General features: G+C 36.1%; 1 protein-coding gene across 1 annotated transcript; it reads right to left on the bottom strand.

Annotated features, from left to right (window-relative positions):
• Window positions 1–682: 682 nt before the first annotated feature.
• LOC106670738 lies at window positions 683–3,251 on the bottom strand. The gene is made up of 2 exons (XM_014401316.2): window positions 2,824–3,251; window positions 683–997 (listed from the first exon to the last, which is right to left on the bottom strand). The coding sequence occupies exons 1-2, from the start codon at window positions 3,208–3,210 to the stop codon at window positions 968–970; spliced, it is 417 nt and encodes a 138-aa protein (XP_014256802.1). The 5' UTR covers window positions 3,211–3,251; the 3' UTR covers window positions 683–967.
• Between the last annotated feature and the right edge of the window lie 23,865 nt (window positions 3,252–27,116).

Below are 27,116 nucleotides of genomic sequence, written 5' to 3'. Positions count from 1 at the left end.
CAGAACAGCAAAATCGGCTCACCTCAAAACATGATAGAACCGGAATGGGTTGAAGAAGAAATAACTGCACATTTGATAAATTTTCCAGGTGCAGTATAACCTATATATTTCTTAACATCACATCTCTCTCAGAAAACAAGTATTGAGGGAAATAATAGACTCACTAAATTCCATTAAAAAAGACATGATTCCCAATCGGCCAGATATCTACAGATTTATGTAAAGAAATATTGAAAACACTGAAACAGAATCCTGCCGATACTGTCATGAGTCAGCAGGAACATATCTGTAATTTTATCGTGAAGCGTTAGTCGGAAAATGGTAAAGCCAAAGGTGATATTAACACCTAGGGAAATAGGGAAAAAGTCACCCTAAAATGTGCTAACAATCTCAAGCAATGTGGATTGTTTGAGATATTGATATAGAGTAAGGTCAATTTCACAATTGATCTATTAGATCACCTGCGGACAAAGGAGACCACAGTCACCAGTGACCCCGGCAGAAACAAAAAACTGACAAGAGAGCTAGACCATATCAATATTTTCTCCTTTCTCTCTGCAATGTAAATGAAAAGCCCACAAATTTAAATAATAGAGAAAGAGCGGTTGTGTGAGTGCGATAAATTATCTCATTCGCCTTTTTCAATTATTTCAGTTTTAGTTGATCAGCACCGCTCGAATAATCGGTTTATAAGTTGTTTTATTCTCCAGTAATTCCGGATCGACGTGAGGCTAATAGGCCTCGAAGGAGCCTCTTTGCGGCTTTATTAAGTGTTTCTCACTTAAGGAGTTGCGGACATGTAGACACAGTAATTGCTCAACGAGGGGCCCGTTGTGCAAACTTCGACTTAGGTGGGCGGGGAAAACTTCGTATCGCTCACTTTCCCACCTTCGGACACGTTAACATGCAACGCTTATCAGGGAAACCACACACTTCACGGTTAAAAACAACGTATAATTAAAACGCTTTACTTCTTCTGGTTCTTCGTCTTCAAAGGCTGAAACAAAAAAAAAATAATGTTAGCCAGTGTGAAGGTTCAAACAGGTACCTACATAATTTGTCAATAAAAAACCATAATAGTTATTATAAAAACAGCAGTGTTGCTGAAATTGCCTAAACCCTTTATGTCCTTGCCATAGTTGCGTTTTCCTTCTGCAACTTGTCTATAGCTTTGTTCAACGACAAGTTCTTTACGACATTGCCATGACCAATTTATTGTGTAATCTCCATCATTGTTTAAAGTTCTTCATTAAGTTCAAAATTGTATTAACGTCTGTGTTTATCCTTCAAATCTTGACTTTTCCTCTCCCAGGTAGAAATCTCAAACTGCATTCTCAACCTTCCCACTAACTTTCGCTGTTTCTTCTTTTCGATATGCATAGATTTCTACTACTATGAGTTCATTAAATGCACACCTCCGAAGTTTGTAGTGTCCAGTCAACAACCATAATGGTCCTTTAATGAACCTTTAGGGGCGTCGGTGGCCGCAACGGTATGGGGCATTGACACGGCGCTCATCACTGGAAGGTAAAGGTCCTGGGTTCGAATCCAGCGGCCCTGCATTCGAACCCGACATACTTACAAATGGGATTTTTTTCAAAAACACCGGCACCCCGAGGGTTGATATAACCTCTGCTGTTGTGAACCCTCGTAAAATAAAAATTTAAAAAAATGAACCTTTATCGTACCTGGGATACATTACCATTGAACTTATTGATCACCCGTTGTGTGATGGATCTACGTTTTATGTCAATCAATTTAATACTACGAAATAACGATCTAATTTATAATAATTACTAATGTAAAGTTTACCCTCTAAGATGTAAAGCTTTTAAATTTATTAACTTGATAATTTTGGTCTAGTCGTATTTTTTAGAAAATTTAAAGCCAAATTATAATGTTTATATTAACTATTTAATTTCTTCAGATTAAGGTTTTCTTTTCTTATCTATGTTCCTTTCTGCTGTCTATTGATTAATGGATTGTGTAAGATTTTTTAACCAAAAAAGAGGCAAATGTTTTATTGGTAGTATACTTTTCGGCATTCTTTGTGCCAAGCAGCTAGTAAAAGGTATTAGTATGTAAAAAAATCGCAACAATTAGTCAGGACTATATATCTTTCACTGTCATCTGAGAAAACATGGACACAACACGGATAGATTCAATGATGACCCCATTTATAGGTTACGGCAAAACTATTAGGCACGTGCCTAAGCATACAGACATTCCCTTGGGCAATTTTTTGTCTCGCCTATGACCGATGTTCCACATAAAAATTCGGTACTTCTCTAGATAGCGCTATTTTAACCGGTGGACCTTGGAAAGCTGGGTTTCTCGTACCTCTGCTTACATTAACTTATTTTGTTTTATTATTTTATGTCAATGATTTCTGATTTTGTTTATGGAGCTAAATATGGGCCATTATGTGCAGTTTATAGATTTCTAAACCCGTATAATGTTTCCTGTTTTCGGTGGAGTTGTATCAATATTACACCATCGGAGGAAGCATTCGGAAGGACAAAGTTTTGACCAACTTTACCTGATTTTCTCAATTTTTTTTATTACGTTTTTTTTTTTTGGGGGGGGGGCGTTCTAATTAAAAACGATAAAAAGTACGGGAGAGGTAAGATGAATGAGAAAAAAGTGCTGGCAGTGGGGGGGGTGCGAAAAAATCATATAAATTTTCTTATTTAAAAAATCCTACTTTGCTACGTCACTAAGAATGTCTAATATTTTCCGATTTAGTATTACCAAAAAATGTTTAGTCAAAATCAGTAATCTCACAACCGTATACTCCGTTTGTTAAACCCATACAAACTTTACCTCGAGAGTCTGCTGATTTGTGCTGAGCTTGACCATCAGCGAGGTCATCTCTGCCATCTCCGAGAGAATGAGGTCCCTCAGTGTGTCTTCGACGGATGCCTTTTCCAGGTCGCCGTTGGTTACGAGATGATCCCTGAAAAGGGCGAGTTGTCCCTTCAGCTCGGAAAGGGCCTCTTCCATCTCGGTGAACTCGCTCCAGTCCGAGCCCTCCAGAGTGTCCAGGAACTTGGCCAGTTCGCCGAGTAATTTGTCGTAATCAGGGTTCTTCTCCATGTTTTCTTTTTGAACAGACTGGTGATGAGAAGACAGCTGTTTTCTGAATAACAATTTAAAAAAGCAATAACGTCGAATTTCTTTGTCTGTTAATAACGAAATAATAAGCTTCATCGGCTAAAAACCAAACTTTATCTTGACCTGTTTGGTTAATAGAAAAAATATTATAACCTTATTACCTAAATAATCTCGTATAAAAATGTTTATTTTAATTTCGTTTACATCCGTGAGTATTTACTGTTCGTACACGCACGGACTGAAAATAATAGAGCTTGGGCTGTAATCAGCGAGTAACTGCGGATCCGAAAATAGTCGATACCTCCGTCCCAATTTATGTCTTTAGCTTATTATTTTATATTTTCCTCAGATATATTATTACCGACATGGTATGTTCATTTGTATAGTTAATTATTGAATAACGAGACAGAAAATTGTTTCTCCCCTAAACATACTAAAAAGCTGTTTTGTTTGCGTCAAATTTATTTTTTCCTTCTTTTTATTCAAGTTATGATACACCTATGTTGCACAAAAATCGTGAGAAAAAGGAAGAAAACAAACTTTCTTTTGGGACTTAAAGACTTCAGGAATAACAAACATACATAATAAAGCCGTATCCTAGACTCGTGCTCAACACAAATACAAAAGAGCAATTACAATTACGAAGTTACGAATATATACAATGTAAACATAAACTAAAATGTAATATAATAAAATTTAAAATGACAATTAATTTTCATAATACAGATGATTTAATAATAATTTTTTAATTAGGGCAACTGGTGCTAAGTTGCAATGACAGAAGGTAATCAAATAGACGAGAATAAATGTGGGAAGAGAAGGGGCTTGGCTGATAGAGTGAGGAAGGGAATTCCAGAGGTTAGATGAACGGATGAGGTTGACTGAAAGCAGTGGTTCTGGGTTCAGGAGGATAGAGTTCAGAAAGAAATAGTATGACAGTAGAGTAAACCTAAGAATTAGTAAAACATATATATAGTAAGGAAACTGGAAGTTCTAATGTGGTGACGGGCGCGAAGGAACTGGTCAGGGGATGGTTAGGGTGAAAAAGCAGCGGCAGGAGATTTAGGAAATACGAGGTTTCCAAGATCAGGTCAGTCAAGTACAATCCCAAGGTTCTTGGCAGTCGGACAGATAGAAATAGGGTGTTTGTTTAAAATAAACGGGGGGTAAAAGGTAAGAATTGGAGGAAGGAACGAAATCCAAACACAATCGCCTGAGACTTTTCTACATTAAGGTTAAGCCCATTTTCAGTGGCTCAGGATCTAATTGAATTTAAATCCTTCTGAATTGTTTTTCAATTGCAGCTCATAAGTCAGTAAGTAATCGTGTTCAGCACATTTTTACGTTCATAAAATGCATAAAAACCTATTCACTGTGTTTTCAAAATTCTTCTTAAATTTTTTGACCATTTGCAGGGAATTGTATGATCTTGTATGACCTCTGGCCGCCTACTGAAAAAGCTGTTTTCTTTTTTTCATCTTACTCGTCCTAGGAGTGCTAGTTTTTCTATTTAATAGCCATTTTATGGGTTCTGCAAGAATCCATACCTGCAATGAGAACCTTTTATTATACGTGTTAGTCTAGATGAGATCGTCCGTTTTTTCTTGGATGAGTGAAACCCCCTCAACTTTCCGTCCGAATGGACTTTGAAATAATATTGTTTCGACATGATGAAATAGGTGGATATGGATGAAAGGGGAAGTCGATATTTGTAATTGGAGCTAGAGCGGGTTCCCCCTGACGTCTTTACGTCTTAAGCATATTAACTATCCAAAACGCATATTTGTCTGTTATCGATTATCCAGCCCTTCTCCCTGTTGTTTACATATCCGGCCGGATCCTTTTCCACCACTAATTGTCGTGTCATTGTAATATTTACGGCCGACGGTTTAAGCGATATTGACAGATTAATTGTCAACCTGATTGCCCCATTTAGCCGTTAAAGGGGGAAAATTATGCAAACGGAATCGAACCGGATTTTTATAAGGACATCGTCACTGTTCTCGAATTTGCCGGAAATCGATACGAATAAACAACCGTTTATTAATAGATAAAAGGTCAGCAATCATAGAATTGCATGCCTTTGCCGGACGACGGCATTAAATATTTTTGTTGTTTCATATCCTCGGAAATATCTTATATAAGTTTTATGGATGGACATCCGATCAGGTTTTGTAAAATAGGTTTTCTGCTGAATTTAATAGGAAATCGGAGTTGCCATCCTTGACAGTTATCTTTTGCACTGAGACGAAATACACATCATTTACTTATAAATATTCTAATGTTGGTTCCTTAGAAAAACAAAATCGATTTAATTTTTATATACACAATTACAACTTCAAACTTTAAAAAATTAACTATATTAACAAGATGTGAATCTAATGTGATTACAGTATATTTATTTTTGATTTATATAAAATTTAGACGACAAAATTATTTTGTGGTAAACATTTTCGACCTTTACATTAAAAATGCGCATTCATTTTAATGTACCAAATAAGGTACAAGTAGCGTAACGAATAATATATTTCAAATAAAGTTAATAAGTAAATCTTTATTTTTAGTTATTTAGAAATCGTGAGATGCGGTCTGGTGTGATCTAGGTTTTAGAAAAACATTTTCTTTATCGTGCCAACGTTTCGATCTTTATTGATATCATCTTCGGGGCCTGGGATTTACAAACATTGTTTACATATTACAATTACATTTTAGATGTGGAAAAGTGAATTTATAAATTGCAAAATATATTTTTATATATATATTATCTTTTTTATTTTTTTATTTTTTATTTTATTTTTTTTTTCCCAGCCGGCTAGCTGCCTGGGCTATTGCCGGCACCTCACATTTCTTCCACCTCACGTTTTATAAATTTATTTATTTAATTTTTTTTTAATTAGCTTTTCTGTAGGAAGTCTGGCGATCTTTCTGGTTGTGTTCTGAGACGTTATTTCTACATTTTTAGCCCTCCCACACGTGGTGAAAAGGATCTGAAACTATCTCATTCACTAACATTCAATCCTAGCCTAGCCTATAGGCGGGTTTCAGAGTACTCGATATTCCTCTGAAGACCCGCCCTCGTTCACGCTAATAAATACATCCATACATTATGTACAATTAAAATTACAATTAATCTAAAACTTTAACCTAGGTGGTGGGTTTACGGGGTACTTGATATTCCACCATAGACCCACCCATGCATACACTACTATCGCACTAATAAATACATTCACTCAAACAGTAACCAATCATTCCGTATTTTATTTATTATCTAAATAAATATCGATTAACGGTCACTAATCACCACACATTTATTTTTAGTGCTTCTTTTTTTTTCAAATTGAATAAAATGTTAGCTTGTAGTGAAACAAGTAACTGAAAGCTTCTCATTGAATAATAAATGAAGTTTCGAATCTAACTGCAGTATTTAAGTTCTATTTTTACCAACCTATCTTTTTAATTAAAGTAAAATTTGAAGAAAAATTGACATAGTCGTATAGTCATATAATCACCATAGCCATACATTGACATGGCTCATTTTAATTTGGTGATTGATTGGAACGAAAGTATTTATTTCCGATTATCTCGAGGAATATCCAGCGCTCCGAGGTAGTGAGAATATAATGCGGTGTGTGTATGTTGTTTACTAGCGAGAATGGCCGACGTAGGGGTAGTGTCAATATAATTTAGTAGCCTGAATGGAAGGACTTATCCCCGATTACTAGGAATATCGAGTACTCTGGGATAGTGGTAATGAAATCATTTAGCATGCACGAAATGGATTATCCCTAAACACTCTGAGGAAAATCGATTACTCTGTAGTTTGAATGAATTGTGGTGTGTGCATGTTATTTATTAGCATGAATGGCAGGGGTTATCCCAAATTACCCTGGAGGAACTTACGGGTGGATTAAGTTCTCTAAACAAAATAAAGCAAATAAAACAAAATATTACCTTTTAAACATAATAATACCCCTGATAATAATCCTTGATAATACGTACCTCAAGTTTAGCAGAGTGCGGAGTAAGATGTGCTCCGACTCAAATACCAAAAAAAAGGAAAAGGAAACAAAAAGTGAACTAAAAACTATCCTACCAGGAGAATTTTATTCATAATATTTCAAAACTATTTACATTCATTGCAGTAAAATCTCCTACCATCGCGACTCTTTTGTTAATATCATCCCAATCACTAAATACGCAGAAATAATAATAGTTTTAAATAATATATTTTCGAAAATATCGTGTTTTTAATTCTTGGAACTATCCGACCTATGCGCCGTCCAGCGTTGTTACATTACCACGTACGTGTCGCTTCTAATTGGGCAGCCCTAAGGAATATCTAGTTCTCTGGAGTATGTGACTGAATTCGTGGACGTAATTTATGAGCATAAATGAAGATTATCCCTAAATACGAGGAAAATTGAGTATTCTGGAGTAGGATGGATCAGTTTTGGCGTATGAATATTAGTTATTAGTATGAATGGAAATGTCCTAACTCATCCCAAATTGCCCCAAGGAATATCGAGTATGAATATATAATGAAAGTTGCAGAACTTATTGTACTTTCTTAGTTCTTCAGTTCATTCCGTCGATTTAGTCCTTCTTTTAATGAGTACTAGGACATTGACTGTCGTTGCTAAAATTCCTTTCCCTGAATTTGTATCCCAGGTTATGTCTCCATTGAGGGGTTGCTTCACATTCGAAATCGGGTGGCTGTTTCTTCCTCCTCATTGCATAATTTATATACAGGTTCATCATTCAATATGCACATGTTGTATGGATGTTTTCTCAGAAACCAGTGACCAGTATTTAGATGACCTATCACGTCTCTGAAAGAGCCTCCACTAATCGAATATCGATCGGAATATCGAGTAATCTTGGGTAGTGTCAAGGAAGTCTGGTGTGTGAATGTAACTTTTTAGCGGGAATGTTGGTCTTATCCCCAATTAGAATATTATCCCCACCCTTAGGAATATTAGGTACTCTAGGGTCGAGTAACTGTTGACCAGACTACTATGAATTTTTATGTTTTGTATATGTGTTTGTTTTTGTGTTATTTTATCCTCAATCCCTCCTTCGAGGGTCTGAGGTTCAGAGAGATTACCGTTATACAACATGTTATTACAAATTGGAGATAGATTAGAAGAAATTATAAAGAGTAAAACGCCAAAAATACACGAAAGGGGAAAGAACGGCCAATGTAGTTAGCAGACCCTAAAAAAATGTTGGTAAAAACACTCGTTTTACATCTGGCAAGGGATTTGTAAAAAGGTCGACAATGAAACTACTATCGTTATTGTTTTTTAACATGCAATTTCATATACCAAGAAAATCTTATAAATATTTTATAGGAAGAGCTGGAAAACAAGTTTTACGAGGTCCAATGATTATTTAAAGCGGTTTGTACCTGGAATTGTATAGGTCTACGTATTTCACATCAATTCAAATACATATAATACAATTTGCTAAATATTTTCTCAACTTAACATTGTCACTATATTTACAAGATAATATTTTTTAGATTACATATCAAACTTTTCTCTTGATTCTTAGGTATTCGATCAAAACTATACCTTAAAACTTTGTTGGATTCGTGAAGAGCGAATCAAGAATGAGGTAGTTTAGAAAAAAACCTTTTCCATTTTTTGCCGACGTTTCGACCTCTATTCGGGTCACCTTAAGACCTTGGTTGAATTTCAAAACCTGTTGATTGGAAAATATACAATACAGATGTAAATAGTTTAGTTTGTGGTGTCATATTTGTGTTGTGTGAAATTATTGTGAAACGTAAATTTATATTCTGCTGCTTTTATATGAACATAATAAAAAATACACACTACCTTAATAATAAAAGATCAAGTTAACACACTACTCAAACCGATATGGACTTTCTGTCTGTAAAAATAAGGAGCTCGGCCAAAGCGTCTAATTCCTTTATAATTTAAACCTCCCAGTCCTTCCTATATGTCCATTCTCACCCTCCACCAAGACCTCATCTCTTACGTTTCCCACGCCATAAAATCCCGATACAACAAATTCCACTCCTCACTGGTGATCCCCATCCCTTAGCAGCCCATCTTTCTTTAGTTTCACTTCCTGACAGTCCTCAAGGCCGTCTGAAACGCCGGTCGCTCCTTGCTATCATTCTAAGTGATGAGTGACAACTGGGTGCCTATTTGTGCTTACATCGGACTGTTTTATATTGGAGAGTCCAAAAAGTAATGCAGTTTAAGGCTATAAAACAAAACACAAATAAATAAATGATTTTAAACTTTTGTTTATATTAATTAAAATACGCTCGATCACTCTCAAGACACTTCTTTCAACGTGGTGATAATTTGTTTTCCTCGGAATAGAATTTTGACTCTTTATTATTAATAAATTCTATAAACTCATTTTCTAACGACTTTCGATCAATAAATTTTTCTGTTTTCCAGGTATCAGAAAAAATTGTAGTCATATCCAACAGTTTTCGTTTTGTCGCTTGTTAGAGGTGAGCCCGAACATTGTCGTGTAAAAGAGTCGGCCTTTTCCGATTGACCAGACATGGCTTCAATAATGCTAATTTCTGATAGATTGCTCAGTTTGAGAGCAATACATTTCGGCATTGATCGTTTGGCCAGGGTTCAAGAAGCCTTAGCAAATCAGCCCAAATGAATACCTCCAAATAATCATCATCATCTTTTTTGGGGCTTTGGAAAATGCGATGCTGCTTCTCCTTTGTCGGGCCTCTGTCCAGAATGTTTCCTGTTATCGTAGAGAATCCACTTTTTATCACAAGAAACAGTTCTATCCAGAAAAGGTTTTTTTTTTTTTAGATTTTTTCGGCGGTCGTTTAATGCATGAGGAACCTAACTTTCGAGGTTTTTCAATTTTCCAATTATCTTAATGTGGACAGCGATGGTCGATTTTCTAACTGAAAGATTCTCTGCCGGTTCCCCAACTGTTGTTCTGGGATTTTATCTTACCAAAGCTTGCAGAACATAATCATATAAAACCTTCCAAAACCTTTGCCTTCAAGGCTAAAGTTTCCTTCTCGAAATTTTTTAATCATCTCTGAACGGTGTTTTCTCGCACACTGCCAATGACGTCATTATTGTTTCTGGCAGTCCGATCAAGTTTAAACCCCTAAAAGGAAATTTTGCAAAAAAAATCACACATTGACACAAATTGGATTATTCCCAAGTAACGAAATGCTACTAAGGTACAAACATTTTTGTTTGGAAGAGGAATTTGGAGGAGGAGGAAGAGGAAAAGAATAATCCGTCAAACGTGAACAGTTTCTTATATAGAGGGGTAATTGAAAGAAAACATGAAAAGCTGCATTATTTTCAGAATAACTCAATATCTACTTATTGCACATGGTTAATTCTTCAGTTATAAATGTCCAATAAAAAATATATTTTGAACCCTAGATTTTTTGCTGTTTGATTGTATCAAGTAAACAGACTTGATTTAGTATTTACTTTCCAATTGACTATCTTGATAGTACAATACAATAATAATTAATAAGTATTTGGCCCCATGGCTGATATACCAGTTAACCAAAAAAGCTTGTGAGAGTTTGGGTTATTATTCCTTTTAAATCATTGTCCCAATTAAATTAGTTTAGAAATATTTTATTCGGGAAAATAGTCTCCATCGGCATCTATAATCTTCTCCCAACGGTTACTAACCTAGTTATGCCCTTTTGAAAAAGGCTAGGGACCCAACACATAATAAATAAATTCAACACATTTTCCAGTGGTTGGCGAACTCTCGCGTTGATTTGCACATGGCTATGAAAAGGTGAAAAGTAAGATGGGGCAGAATGGTAGGACTTACCAACCGAGCTTAAATATCACATCCGTTGTCGTTCTATTTGTGTAAGGTATCGCGTTGTCCTGGTGAAAAATTTCACATTTCTGTTCAAGAAAGCAGGTTGTTTCTGGGCCATGGCAAGAGTGTTACAGTTGTTTTGAGTGTGTCTACAGTGATGGTCTGGCCGTGTGAGAGTAGTTCGTAATGTGCCTGTCCTACTTCAACAAACACAAAACATCACCTTTCGCTGATTAATATTTGGTTTTCGCGTCGATGTGACAGGGTCATTTGGTGGTAGCAAAGGTACGACCTGTTGGCTTACAGGGCCTATTTTTCGTAGGTTGTGACAAACCGTTCGAAAAAATCTATACTTTCTTCCTTGAAGGGCAAAGGTTTTGAATCCATGAAAAAGAAAATAATTTACAATGAATATTTTATAATTTACAATGAACTGTTCAAAATACTTTTTTTAAATGATACTGCATTTAATAGTAAATATATTTTTTATGTATTCTGCGTTGATAGGAAATGTAAAAGTACGAGTTTGAAATATTTGACCCGATGGTCGTGACTAGTCACACCCCCCCAGTTCCTGTATATTTTATGGGAAAATTTTGAAAACAAATTTTGCTGTAGGTCCGGCGATTTATACCTCGAAATTTAAAGGTTTGTTTGTTTAAATGACTACATTTAATAGAAAATAAATTTTTTATTCATCCTGTACTGATAGGGAATGTAAAAGTGTGTTACTTAGACAAATTGAGTAACCTTGTTATTCCAAAAATTTCGAATATTTGACCCCCATGGTCGTGACAAGTCACACCTTCCGAGTTCTTGTACTTTTTATGGGAAGATTTTGAAAACAAATTTTGCTGTAGGTCCGGCGATTTATACCTCAAAATTTAAAAGTTTGTTTGTTAAATGACACTATATTTAATAGAAAATAAATTTTTTATTCGTCCTGTACTGATAGGGAATGTAAAAGTGCGTTACTTGGCCAAATTGAGGAACCTTGTTATTCCAAAAATTTCGAATATTTGCCCCTTTGGTGGTGTAAAAGTGACTAGTCGCACCCTCCCAACTCTCATTTAAAACGAATTGAAATTGTAGTTCTCTCCAGCCGTGAGTTTGTGGGAAATATTGTGGACTGTTGTGGATCTGGGACCCTCCGAGCTGATGTAAACGGTGTCGGCTTCCTTATCGCTGCGAGCTTGCAAAACAGGTCCTCTGTCTGCCACGTTCACGAGTAGCGATACGGAGAAAAAAGACAATGCCGCCACAATTATCTGGCCCATTAAGATTAATAGGCCCAAGGGCGGGGCTATTAAGACGACAACTCTCTGATTTATAAGTTTATGTTGTCGAACGCGATTTTCTTAAGGAAAAAAATTATATAAATCTCCCTGAGCCTTCAGCGGAAGCGACAACCCTGCTCGTTGATCGATTTTCGCACATTAAGCATTAAGGAGGAATTTATGCCTATGGGGGTACAATTAGCGAGGGGCCGGACCGTCTTGATTTTCCCTTTGTCGTCAATTAGCGCCGGCTGAAGGGCAGGCTCCGCACCGCTTCGATCGGTTTCACAGAGTAATTGATGTGTTGTGCCGTGGGTGCTCTCTCCGTGTGAGGTCGTGTGTGCACATGCACATCTCGGCTGATCACGAACCGGCCGATAGGATACGCGGACCTCCCCGCACCGCAACTTTTGATATTTACTACTCGAGCACGAGCCATGGATTTCTGCTACGTCGTGAGCCAGAAGAAGTGCCCATCACGTCTAATCCACGCTGACTACGCTCTAAGAATTAAACATAATCTTTACGAGATAAAGCCCGACAGATGTCTATCTATCAAAAAACAACTCGATTTAAGCACGAAAGGACTAATGCCATAGAGTATCGGATAAATTGCAATTCAAATTCCTAATTAAACCATATTGAACGTATTAAATTTTCGTCCCTTTACAACAAAATTTCTACAAATAAAAAAAAGGTACCCTTCATCTGCGCATTATTGTTTTTTTTAAGCAATAGTCCACGTGCAAACAAGTTGCCTCGGGTCCTGGGCGTCACTTTCACATGTTGGCTCAAACGTTGCATAAACCCCGAGTAAAAATATTGGGCTACGCCCTGAATTTAAAATCAAATCAGTAAACGGCCGGTTTAATGAGATTACAAAGACAAAAAAAGAAATGATCTCCCTTTATATCTCAATGTAATCTCAATATAGTTTAATCGAGAGGATCTCTTGGAAAAATTATATTTATTAGAGTGAAAGAGACCAAGAAGTGTAACAGGATAATACATTGGCTAATGTTTAACATTTGCCTGTCCAATGCACAAATCAATGGAATAATATTTACCGTTAATGTACAAAAGTTATAAAGCTTTATAAGAAATTCAAAGTATGATGTAACCTCCTTCCTAGTTAATGAACATCTCACCTTTCTTACGTGTACTTATGTAATTTTAATTAATGAATAAATTATAAAAACCTACTAGGATTCTGGATTAATAATTTTAAAAAAATTTAACCCTTAAACCATAATGGTTGAAATGAAAAAGTTAGTGTCACGAGGTGGATCGAGGTCTCGATAGCTCAAGTGGTTGAGTAGCGGCGTATCTGGCCGAAGATGGTGGGTTCGAATCCCCCTCGTGATACTGACTTTTTTTCATTTCAACCATTACCTTACATAAAGATTAATTAATTGAAATAAGTTATTTGGTCAATCGGACCACTAAATATAATTCCTATATTGACCGTCCACGTTATCCTCTTTGATCCTGCAAAGTGTCGTTAATTTTACACAGAAAATTCACACTTTCCTTCAGTAATCGATCCTTCTCATATCCAGATTGGTTGGTATGAGAATATCAAATATCCTAGTACTGCACGTTAAGTCTTAAAAGAAGCAAATAACGCATGCAATCAACAAACGCCCATTTGATAGTAACCTATGATGTTTTATTTATATAGTTACATATACAGGCTGATTTACTAAAATATATAACATATTGATAAATTGTAAAATTATTCATAAAAGATTTAAAATTAGAAATATATAAAATATACGTCCATACATTACACTAATAAAATTTATAAAGGGGGCAAATTAATTTACGATATTGTAAAACTTTTTTTATGTTTTAAACATTTTAACTTTTTTTTAAATATGCAACTCTATTTATATATATAAATCTTTATTTAGTTGAATTATATTAATGGAAGAGAGAGGTACTGGTAGTGAGTCGAGCAGTAAGGGACATTGAATAATAATAAATTACAAGCTTTATACTTAGGGACATTGAACCTTACTTAAGAAAGTAGTTCACGACTTGATATCAAGTTATTTAATAATCTGTAAAGGAAAACACGGTTCTAAATAGTTTAATATCATCAGCGAACAGTAGAAATTTAGTATAAAAAGCCGTTGAAATGTCATTAATAAAGAGAAGAAACAAAATTGAACCAAGATGATGCCTTGAGGTACACCTGAAGAACCATAAAATTTGAAAGATTGAGATTGCATTATTGTACCTATTACTTCAATAAGAGAAAACCCAAGCCAACAGATTTCTACCAATATCACAAGATGTAAATGTAAATAGAAGAATATTAATGTTAACAGTGGCAAAGGATTGAGAGAAGTCAGTGAATTTCAACAACAAAGTGATAATTGTTGTAAGATTCAAGTATACAGGATGTATACAGGGGGTACTCTAAGTACAGGAGGGCTACTAGTGTTACAGCTTTGCCAGTAGATTCTCCATTCAAAATGTAACCAAAAAGTATATTTAGCTATGGTACGAATCTAAACAGTTTCCGAGTTATTCCCCTTTTTCTGATTTTTTAAGATTTCACCAACTTACTTCAAATAAACAATGATAACTCCAAAACTAAAAGGTTTTGGACAAATCCGTTGATAACATTGAAAACTACGTTAATTTCTAATAAGATATGATCAATACTCAACTTGTAAACGTTGGGGAAATAAGCATTTTAGTAGCCAGAACAATTTTTTTTTTCATAGTTTAAAAACTTTCTATGATGGTTCTAAACTACTGTTTCCAAAACTAGAGACCAACAAATTTCAGAAATCGTAGTCCATTTAACATCGTTTTTAGTGGTTGGACGTGGATTTGGAAAGGCGTTTTCTTTATCGTGCCAACACTTTGAGTGAGTACAAATACTTTGATTGAGTCTAAAATTTCTAGCATTGCATAATTCATTTTTTTCTCACATCCTACATGTATTTGTAAAATTTAAACAATGTTTATAAATCTTAGGCTCTGAAGATGATCTCAATAAAGATCGAAACGTTGGCACGATAAAGAAAATGTTTTTCTAAATCTACCCACACTAGACTTCAACTTACGATGTTCAAATAATTGTAATTTATTTGCTTGGAAAAAACAATACACAAAACAACAACATCAACTCAAAAAAAAAGTTTTTGTTTATTTGGTACTTATATTTTTTATTCCAACAGGTGGTTAAATCTAGTAGGACATTAGATTGAAATGATTATCCTGCACTCCTGTCCTTGTACTGTCACACAATTTTATCGTCTTCAACTAAAAAAGATGAAGATAAAACTCTTCTTAACACGTCTTTAAATATTCAGGCGAAAGGTGATCGATTTTAATCAAACCCTCGTCAACAGAGTATATTTATACGAAATGACTTCATAATCCAAATTGTTCGGCAGACCGGAGAAACACGTCCCAGCCCATGACTTAAACAGTTTTAATTAAGTAACGCTTTTAAACTTAGTGTTGGCATAAAGCTAAAGGAAATTATTAGTTAAACCGTCGAGGGTGATTTGAGATAGAGTGAGGGCATTAAATGCACAATCTTGGTCTTAGCCCTGAGAGGTAAGGGTTGGGGGCGGCGTGGCCGAGAGGGTGGAGTATTGAGCAATACAATTAAGGGGCCTCTCGGCTAATTCCCTCTGCGTGTGTGCGTGTGCGTGTACGTGTGCGTTTGTGTGCGCCTTGTGAATATCTCGGACGGGGCATCTTGGGCATCCAGCCCGAGGAACCCTCCGCCCATTCCACCCTTACATCAATAATTCTCCAAGCTAAGGAGAGCCCGCTCATTGTCTTTTAATGCCGCACCCCTTCCCTCGAAAACCAACCCTTTCGGCCCTTGGGCGTATGATTCTTTTTACGTCACTCGACAATGTTGTCAATTTTAATTCTGGCATTACGTTCCTTGTTTCAATATACGCTTGTTAAATCAATCTTCATTATTCTTAGTTATTATCGTTTTCTCTCACTATAGATGACAGTCACAGACGTACATATGATTGATATTTTAACCAATCACGTAGTGCCTCTGTGAATAGTACTGCACTGGAGACACATGATTGAGAGCACCATTCGAAAAAAGATATGTTCAGGTCAAAGTGAACACTAAGATTAGAGTGATGTAATATTCGGGGTGTGTAGTATACTGCGCCCTTTGAAAGCTATTGTATCCTCCGTTCTGTCGCCGTACATCAGTGAGTCCTAGTTACTAAAGATATTCGATTGAAGACCGGGTTTCAACGGTCGAATTTCTTCGACGGTTATGTTGTCCATCCCGAAACACTTCATCCTGCGTGTTCGTGTCTCTTCTGCTTCCTTCCACAATTGTGCCTTGTTGGCTTTGGCCAATCCTTCTTCAAATGCCCATTCACTCAGCTCTGTCCAGTTAAGATCCTGTTAGTATTGTTTTTTCCTGCTTCCTTTAATTGCATTTGTAGAAGTGTTCGGTCCTAGAACCAAATAGAGACAAATTCCATGAGAAAGTACATCAGCATGTTTTAAGCTGAAGTCCATGCAAACCGACACGTACTCACTTCAGTGTGAATAAAGGGTACAAACTCCGAACAGAGATACCACGCCATATAACCAGGCCTTCACCAGAGCACTACGTTCAAACATCATTAGTTCGAAACAGTACTGAATTGCAAAACTATTTTAAATAAATTAGATTTGCAAACAAAAAGCAATAAGGTCCCAGGACACGCAGGAGTAGATGGAAAAGAAGAAGCGGATATCCTTGAAGGAAATAGGCTGCTTCCCCTCTGAAAGTTCCTTAGCCCTTTTGTGATATAGGAATCTATCCTATTAACGATCCTATTACAGCTTATGTAAGAAGAAATGGTGAAAGTGAGGAATGAGCTGGGCACAGACAACCCAAAAACCGACGAGATTTAGACAGAAACAGACAATGTATCGAAATAAGTAGGAAGAGTTTCCGGATTCTAACGGACTCCTAAACGAGCACTGCGGACTGTGAAGGAAGATTGGTATAAGCAAAACGGTTCTGCAAAGAAACAGAAAACCACGCTCCTACTATAAACTGTATTATTCAATTTATCCGAATTATAAAATGTAATGATGTACAACATAATCGTAAAAGAAATACAACCATTATAACTGGGGTGCTATAAGCGCAGAAACCCTATACAACAGTTCTCAAAGGGTAGTTTTACCTCTACTCTAGGTGTCACGTTTAGATTTAAACCCCTCGCCCGCCACTACACCCATATGTAACAGTGACTAACGGTGTAGGAGGGGGGGCGTCGGTGGCCGCAACGGTTTAAGCGTTGACACGGCGCCCATGATTGTAAGGTAAAGTTCCCGGGTTCGAATCCAGTGGCCTTGCATTCGAACTAGATATACTTACAAATGGGCTTTTTTTCAAAAACACCGGCACCCCCGAGGTTGATATGACCTCTTGCAAATCCTCGTAAAAAAAAATTACGTCAAAACAAAAAATAAAAATTGTATTTTAGTTTTAAAAGTGGTTACAACTAATGGCATATTTTTATTAAAAACAAAAAATAAAATAAAATAAATAGCACTTGATTGTACCAGTTGTGATAAAAGTTCAATTTTATTTTAAAATAGATCGTTAAAAAAATAATAATTTTCTTATAAAAATAATAAAATTTGACTTTAAAATTGATAAATTTTGTAAATTTTTCAAATAGGTAGTATTATAAATACAAAAAAGATTCTTTAATTTAAAAAATCATTTTAAAAATTGTAATTTTATTTTGGAATAAATTGTAATAAAAAGATTCTTAAATTTTACTCTTGTTCATTATAAGGAATAAATTAAATTAGAAATACAAATGTGAGGTGATTAGTGTCCAAGGTAGAAATACAAAATTATTTTTACAGTTAAACAGGTTTCAATATAAAAGATTTATAAATATAATTTTAGTAAATAAAAGTTTTTATTTTGTTTCTATTTTTGTTTTAGTTGTTTTGATAGTCGTTATAGGTATTGATTATTTGGAATTCATTTATCATTAAAAAAGAAGGTGCCTGATTATTGGTTGACGAAGTCAGGTCCGATCATTAAAAACCCCTGGGATTTTGTTTTCCAGTCTGACTCAGTGTTGGGCCTAAAAAAATACACTTTGTATAGGTATATCCTTAAGTACCTAACATAAATTAATTAAGTACAGGTCCTTGTTGGTGATGTACCGTTCAATAGAGGACAAAAAAGGTTCTTACAGATACATTTTGGGCGATTTTCCTCTCTCGTTAAATTTTATTCCGTTTAAATTGATCTTTTTTTACACTGTTCTTTTTTGTTTTTTTCTTTGCCCAGGCATTCTTGGATGTAAGGATGGTGGATTGAAAAAGTCATTACACATTTCGGTCCTTAAAGTCTTTTTAAATGCCTTTTGTGGAGATTCCAAGTAAGTATGTTGTCTAGATTTTAGTCATACGTGGACATCACAAGGGTGAATCATGGTAGCACTTTGTTTTTTATACACAGTGATCACCAGTATGTTTAAATATTCCTCTCTATCGATCCATTGAAGGTTTTCACCTACTGGCTTAGTTTTCATGTGAACATTCCGTGTTTTATCACATATGACATTCAATTCGTTATTAATTTCATTAATTTTTATTTTTTTACACATACTCGATCCCAAAGCACCGATCAATTTGGAATTTGCGACCTTATTTTTTTTCGGTTTTGAATTATAAGTATCCAGTCGCAACAGGACAACTTATTACCTATGGATTATTAGATCGTTTTATTGTCTTAAATTCAGTTTTTTAAATTGTATATAGTTTTATGATTTAAAACAAATTAATCATGTTTTTAAATGAAATAAGTTTATTAGTATTGAGTGAGTTTGGAAAAAAAAAAAACGTATCCCCTCGTTGCCTGAACTTTTTCACATCTGATCATAGAGAACGGCACACAACCTGGTCATATATCATAGAGAAGACTGATGATTATGAACATTTTACTTAAAACTGCTTTCTATTATCCCGAAATAATTTTGTTGTATAATTTTGGAAAAAATATCGCCTAAACATTAAAACGCTGTTATTCGCGGATAAGCTTCCTTCCGCGCTCATCGTAAGGTGCGTTGCAGTTAGTCAACAACAGCGGATATAATTGTCAGCGGACTACTGCATGTGTTGATTCGAGATTAAGTGAGTACGTGATTTTTATTTGCCAGCCGGAATTATTGAGATGCGATTGTCCACCGGGGCCGACAAACACGTCAAACATCGAAGCTTTACACAGGGCAGTGCACACAGTTTTTTTTTCACACTGCGAAAAAAGCTCTTTTGACGTGAGCGCGTATAAAGTATTTCCGATAAGGCTGTCACGTGACTCAGGGACAAATTAAGCTCGTTAGTTAGCCCATGTGGGAGCCCGGTCACGTTCTTTGACGGTTCGCCCTTAATGAAAATAATTGTACCTTTCCAACCCCCTTTTCATTCAGGGCATAACTTATTCGTGGAAGTGGATATCCGCGCTTTTCTCCCCATTAAATTGCATAAATCTAATGCCCTAAAATATTAAAATACTAACAAGAAATAAAATTTGTTATGTAACGAAATACCTGGTAAATATCAAGACAGCATATCAAGCCTTTACACATCTTTGTCTTTAAGTGCCACAAAAAGTTAGTATAGCAGGGTCGATCTTGTTGCAAAATTTTTGTAATTATCCAGTTAGCATACTTTTTTAATCAAACTATTAAATGAAGATGCCCAAATCTTTGCACTAGATTATGTCAATTTTCGAATTTTTTACGTATCATTTTAACTTTAGGGAAAACATTCAAATCTTTTTACTACCAAAGGACATGATCAACTTACGATCATTATTTTCATAACTGATAATTTGATTATTTCATGAAAAAAATGTAAAGATTTTATTGTTGTCCTAACTGTCGCCAAAAATATCTTGAAAAATTTAAAAATTTGTAATGAAAGGTGTCTTTATCAATTTGAAATGTGGCAATAAGTGTTTAGAGGTTACAATTTTATTGCACACGTCACACGTGGGAGCAAGTTCACGAGCAATTAAATTACCTTTGTTGGTTGTACAATACCTGATCATTAATCTGACCAACAACTCCCTTTTTATTTTCGGGTATTCAAAAGAAAAAGTAAGTAAATGTTTAATTTATAGCTAGTTTGAATCCCTTTTTTTTGCAGAAAATACCTCAGAAAATACCTAGTTGTATACTATAATTAAAATCTATATTCCTATAACATGAAAAGCAAAATAAGCAGTACATTTTTCAATTTTTGATACTGTAGAGAGAAAATTGTATTAGGAATTTTGATATATGGCCTGCTAAGTCAATGTGGTGACCAGCTTGTAGACAAAAATGCTCGATGTGCCTTGTTCGATTGTTTCAGTATAAGGAGAGAGTAAGAAAAAGAATACGACCCGATACTAGAATTCGACTTGAGCGCGACAGTCTCGAGTACTCTGTTTCGATTTTTTGCAACGGGTACTTCTACTCATAGTTTTTCTGTTAAATTCGAGAGAACGTATTTATTGGCGTGATGTGTAATGCGAGGCGCCCATATTAATTATTCTATTGACTCTCGATTAGATTATTATATAAATTGTGGGTAACAATAGGGTGATGTAAGAATATCGAGTCGCTCTACTTGACTGTACAGTATGTGTATAAAAAGAACATTTTTAAGTAATGTTTAGGTTAAAACTTGGGTGCGTTGGGAGCTGAAATTTCATGCCCTACCTTCATTAGGCTCCGGAGGTCTAACCCGATCTGTCAACACCTGAGTAGGTCATTCATTGAATATTTCCGATAACAACGATTCCCAGGGTTTAAATTGTACGCGTTAAATCGGATTAAGGACATACTGGAGCATTGATGCTACTAGCGGCTCTAATAATACAAGCTAACCAGAGATTTTTGGCCAGTTTGTGGAAAAATAGATCCTGTGCTGCAACACTAGAGGTCGTACTATTGGCTGACACCAAACCCACCAAGCCGCTTGTCCCAATGACGGAAATCGGAACATTCACCACGAAAAAAGTTGGGCAGGCATTGTACACTACGAACTCCACCGACCATCACTGAGGAAATCTACTCAAGCCAACTGCACTATCCTCTTGCCATGGCCCATAAACGACCTGGTCACGTGAACAGATAAGGTGTAATTTTTCACTAGGGCAGCGAAATACTTCATACAGCCAGAAAGACAAAGGAAATGATAATACGTTACACCTTCGGTACTCTCCGAATCTGGCTCCATCCAGCCATACTTTCCTCTTTTCACATGGGCATGTGATTGTTCCCAGGGGCAATCTGGAATTCAATAAGCGGAAAATGAGTTGTTTTTGTTTAATCCCCCCTTTTATAAAAAGGGCATAACTTGTAACTAGGAACTCGTTGGGTGAAGGTTATAGATGCGATAGAGATTATTTTCCCTGATAAAATACTTGTAAACTAATTTTAATTGTGACAATTATGAAACCATTAAAAACCACACAAATTTTGCTGGGTACCTGATATCTCAAGATCTTAATGATATGGATTATAAAATAATTCCTGTTCCTGAGCTTAAAGGATAATTACTATATGTATCGTGAACGAAGGATAACGACACATATTGCCAACATAGGCATACTGTGAATTTGACCCGGTTTCTTTGTGTATATGCCACCGTAATGGTAAGTCACCGGCATGCAAAGGATTTCATGGTTTCGTTTATATAAACCTACAAATACATTTGTCACAAATGTCAAATTGTTGTCAACAGGAGCAGTTTTAAACGATTGTATATATTATGTTGTAAATAAAAACCTCTTTACACAATTCAGTTTATTTGGACCTAGTATGACTTTAGCATTTAATTTTAGTACTTATAAAATTATATAAAACAACTAAGATGTTTCAATCCTTCATAGAATGATAAACATTTTTTTATAGAAACCTAACAAAAAAGATAACTTCAAAAATAATTAATGAAAATTTTTAATAACGAAATTTTTGAATCCAATTAATATAGTTATGAATGGGCGAAAGATAACGACACATATTGACTAGATTGTTTTCTTGTAAAAACTTAACAAGAAAGAAAACTTTAATTTAAATAACTAATAACGAAGGAAATGAGAGATTGAATAATAATTTTTTACTGAAGGACACTTAATAACACGTAAAGCGTAAAGAAAGTTGTGTTTGTTTTCCAAATTAATGTTAAAGCACGAATAGTCAAACGGCCAAAATAGTTGTATAGAAATTGGTTATAGATCGTAAGATTAACGTTTATCTGAAGTAGATTATATTACGGAGGAGAACGTGGGCCCGGAGAAGGGTTAAGGTGAGGGTGGCTCCCCTTCCTTATGCAAAGCTTGCCGGACTTAGGGGGGTGGTTTCTGGTAATGACCATCGTCTTAGCGTGTGCCTGGTAACATCGACCCGGGCCCGCACACACTCAGACGAGCGCGCACACGCACACACTCACTCACACGCACACGCATACACACCTTCATTAACCGACCCCGGATAGTTACATAAGAATAGGGGAGGGAGCTTCTTTTTAAAGGAGAACCCCCTTGGCTTTCCTCCTCCTTGTCTTAGGCCCCTCTCACTCCCTCTCGCTCATTATATGAATATCGATTGAGGAGAACCTTGAAGGAGAGGGGGGAAGAAGTAGCACGTGGTTCGCCCCCACCTTATTAATGACATATGCATGCAGACCAGGCCCTATATTGTAGTTAGCGACAGCATTGTTCCAACTCCCCATGACCACGGCTTCCTTACCTTATCCCATCCCCGGACCCCTCCTTAATAACAATCCATATCAACTTGCCCACCCCTAAACCCTCTCGCACTGTCTTAATACTACAAGTTTCCTGTTGGACCATTTACCACATTTAACACTCTCTTGAACCTCTATAGAGAATCTAGATTATGCGCTCGTCAATCTTTCTTCAAAAAGATGTACCCTCAATAGAAACTGAAATCAGCGTTATGACGATACCAAAGTTTTCATTTGACATGGCCAATGTAAAATAATTACAAAAGGGGTTGATGTTTAACCTGGTATCTCCTTTGTAAGCCTTAGCAGTTGGCTCTAGCTTTCATAATTAGTCCTTAATCCATACATCCAAACATAATTCATGTCCACTGGGGTTTTTCGAACTAAACTCTATATATTTGCTTTATATCATATTTAATCGTCTTACCTAAACAATCTGCACTGATGGGAAATTCAGTCATGCTGCTATAGGAATAACTTTAAAATCATCCCCAGCTCTAAAAGTTAAGAAGAGGATGAAAATGAAGGTCCCATAATTTAAATCATTTTAATTAATTATTTTTTTATCTAAGGTTTTTGGTTGAGATGAAAAATTAGTTTCATGAGCGGGATTCGAACCCAAAACCTTCGGCCAAGTCGCCGCTGCTCTAACCAATTGAGCTACCGTGAAGTTGTCCCCTTCGGAAACCAACTCCTTATCTCAGCTCATACCTACAAAAACAGGGAAAATTCGAACGTATGTAGGTTGAGATGAGGGGTTGGTGCCCGAGGGGATCACGACACCTCAAGTGGTTAGACCAGGGCGCATAAACCGAAGGCCGTGGGTTCGAATCCAGCTCGTGACACTAATTTTTCATATCAACCAAAAACCTTAGATAAAAATAGTAATTAATTGGAATAATTAATATATAACATGTAAGCAGGTTGGTCTAATCAACTGAAAATGAAGATAACTAAACGTTCGTCCATGTTACATTTACACTCCGAAGCATAACTCCTCTCACAATAACACTAAGCAAATATGGATTCATTTAAATCATTTTATTTTTAGTTGATATACAGGAGTACTGCAGGTCAGTGAGCTCGTACCAATGCTCCATACCCTTTACACTGTAGATATTACCATTACACACTCTCCATGCATCTTTTGCCGATGACACAACTGTAGTATCCAATGATCCCGATCCTGCGGTTTCTTCGGAGATATGCCAAAACATATCGCATGTAAGCAGGTTGGTGTAGTCAACTGAAAATGAAGATAACTACACGTTCTTCCATGTCACATTTACATTCCGAAGCATATCTCCTCTCATAATATACTACAACACTGTTCCTTTCCCCAAATCCGCCTGAGTACGTTATCTAGGGTTCCACCTTGATTCACGCTTAACACGGAATTAGCATATACGACTACAACTACCTAAAAGACAGTCTACTCTACAAACTTATAGGACGACAATTCAGACTATCGACCAAAATCATACTTACTTCCTACAAAACACTAATACAACCGATTTGGACATGCGAAATAGAGCTGGGGGGAAAACGCTAAACCTTCTATAATATCCAACGTCTCCAAACCAATGACCTCTTTCAATCTAAATCCCTCAGATCAAATATAAATATGCGTGTCAAATTCTACCCTCCACAGCAACCTTAATATTTCATTTATCCACAAATTTATTGCTCAAAAAATTACCTAGTTCACTCATCACTCAAATAATCTTGCCCAAACCTTTTCCAATAGAAGAGGCGTTTTAAGAAGAAATGGCCCCGCGACCTGCTTTCTGAGGAGCTCGTAGTAACTTTTCATTAGTGAAGTGAAATGGGAGAATAATATTGATTATTTGCTCCTCTCAATATAAATATGTAAATAGTTGTAAATATGTCTACACATTCTCAAATTACATGTTGTAATCAGAAATAGCAGATTGTAATAAAATGTTTTAGTCATTCATTCGATTTAAAAAAACATTTGTATAACGGTCTCATTCAGGGAATTATCAAAACCCTTGAAAAATTTGAACAGAATGTACAATGTGCGTTACCTTTACACTGTACAGACGAGGAGTAGGACATCCGTTGTCGTTCCTGAAGAGAGAGCTGAAAAGAAAGTGTCGGATGATGCACAGCGGTCGAATAAACAACGGCTGAGTTCCGGCATTTATAAATCAGCTTTTTTTTCAGTTTGTCCCAAAGTTTACCCGGATCATTGTGTGGCCAAGTTTCATGGGGACATTAGCGTCAATGCTAACAATGTGAACCGCACGATAAGAATCGTGTCCGCTGATATGGGGTTGAATTTTTGTCCTTTTCTTACCCACGCTCTGGCCCAACGGGTAAAATTAGCTTCGTGGGACAGTGATAAATGCGATAGCTGGAAAAGATTGGCTTTTGTCTTTCCAACGCCACCTCCTCGGCTGTGGGAATGCCATACCAAAATCTTTTGGTCGGATCGACTACAGATTTGTTTAAAACGAACCGATGATACGAACCTAGTTTTATGTGACTATTTCAATTTTCCATTCATTAAAGTTTTCACATACCTATACTCGAAGGTTGGACACATACATGGATTATTATACTTATGTCTCCTTATAGGCGGTTTGGGTCTGTTAGCGTTTCGGCTTCTCACCATCTTCAGTGTTGTATTCTGTGTGATTTCATTTATGTTCTTTTATACGTCTTGAAATAATTCAAACTTGCTGTTTTGTTCTTTGTATTTTATTTTTTTCTAGTACTCTGTCCGATGTATTTTCTCAGCATTTGCAAGTTATTTTTGTTTAATGGGTAATTACTTAAGAGATTTATATGCTTGATTTCCTAAGTATATTAGTTTACCAGTTTTTTTACCTATGTGAACATGAACCATTCAGTGTTTGTTTTTATGTGTATTCTGTTTACTATTGTTGATTGTTTTCCTTCACCAAATCATGCAGCACTGAAAACTATCTCTCCCGAATCATATTTCCACAATCTCTGAAATGAAGTTCGAAGCCTCCAAATAAATAGAACTTTTATATGCAAATAATTAAGTTAATCTACCTCGAAAGACTGCAGAAATTCGATGAGTATTCGCCTTCTAGGTTTCATACAGTTAGGATATACAGTGCTCTCTCCCTAATCCGTACATCCGTACTCGTAACATTCCAGGAGTCCGATCAATCAAAAATTTATGAAGTGAGAATTTTAAAGAAAAAATGATACATTATTTGGGGGCAGAAGGGAGAAAGAGAGAGAGAAAAATATTGAGTGAGAGATAGTGAACGAGCTATGTGTTCTCAGTCTCTCAATACTCTTTCTCTCCCTAACTCCCTCCCTCTCTCACACTCTCTTCCTTGTAGTTCTTTTTGAAATATACTAGATTACAAGAATTTTGAAGTTTGAAGTCTAAGGTAGGATTTTAATATCAAGGCCATCTCTTTGGGAAAGAGGGTCAAATTGGACGGGGAAGGTCGTACTTGGCTAATAGGGCGTTAATGCGGCCGTTTGCGTAGCCGGCCGAGGGCCTAGCTCGAGCAGGGGCAGCATAAATCCGGCGACAGCACATAATCCACTGTGGCCCACTCCCTCACCCTCCTCAGACCGTTGTTATTAGCCTTTCTTAATTAAGACTTCTCATAAATACCGCCTCACCTCTTCACTATTTACTCCAGAAAGATTGTTTTTTATCGCGGGGCCGGATCCCCTTTTCCGAAGGGGGATTTCGGTTCCTCCGCAACAGCATTAACATCGTTACGAGAAAATTCATCGATTTTTTCCTTTATATCGCCTTTACGATTTCCACTTTGAAACATTAAATAACGCAACAGGACTCGAGGAACAAATTACTATTTATTTTTACATCCATTCATAAATCGATGTAACTTAACCAATCGATTACCAATGTTTGCAGTGGAACATTTAAATTAGAAAACCACGTGCCAATAACGTTTAGGTAATTGCGATATAAGCAGAAATTAATTAATTATTATGAGGCATCTGATGTTATTACATGCTACGTATATAATCAATTTTCAATTTATTCAACTTAATTAATCTAAAATAATTGTGGAGAATTGCTCTTGGGGTCTGCGGAGAATGAACCTGCTGTTTGGTAGGTGACCTGCAAGTTCGTCACCTCGCAGACTCTATGAAAAA

Source organism: Cimex lectularius, unplaced genomic scaffold (genome assembly GCF_000648675.2).
Source record: "Cimex lectularius strain Harlan isolate CLEC.00 unplaced genomic scaffold, Clec_2.1 scaffold175, whole genome shotgun sequence".
NCBI classification, from domain to species: Eukaryota; Metazoa; Arthropoda; class Insecta; order Hemiptera; family Cimicidae; genus Cimex; species Cimex lectularius.
The sequence above is the reverse complement of the archived record's forward strand: the minus strand, read 5'-3'. Positions and strand labels throughout refer to the sequence as shown.

What these genes read in the sequence shown, in the direction of transcription:
- LOC106670738 (XM_014401316.2), bottom strand. Translation starts at nt 3,210, where the DNA reads ATGAAGCTTATTATTTCGTTATTAACAGACAAAGAAATTCGACGTTAT. An exon ending in CAAATCAGCAGACTCTCGAG is followed by an intron (nt 998 to 2,823) that starts GTAAAGTTTGTA and finishes TTTTTGTTTCAG; the next exon opens with CCTTTGAAGACGAAGAACCA.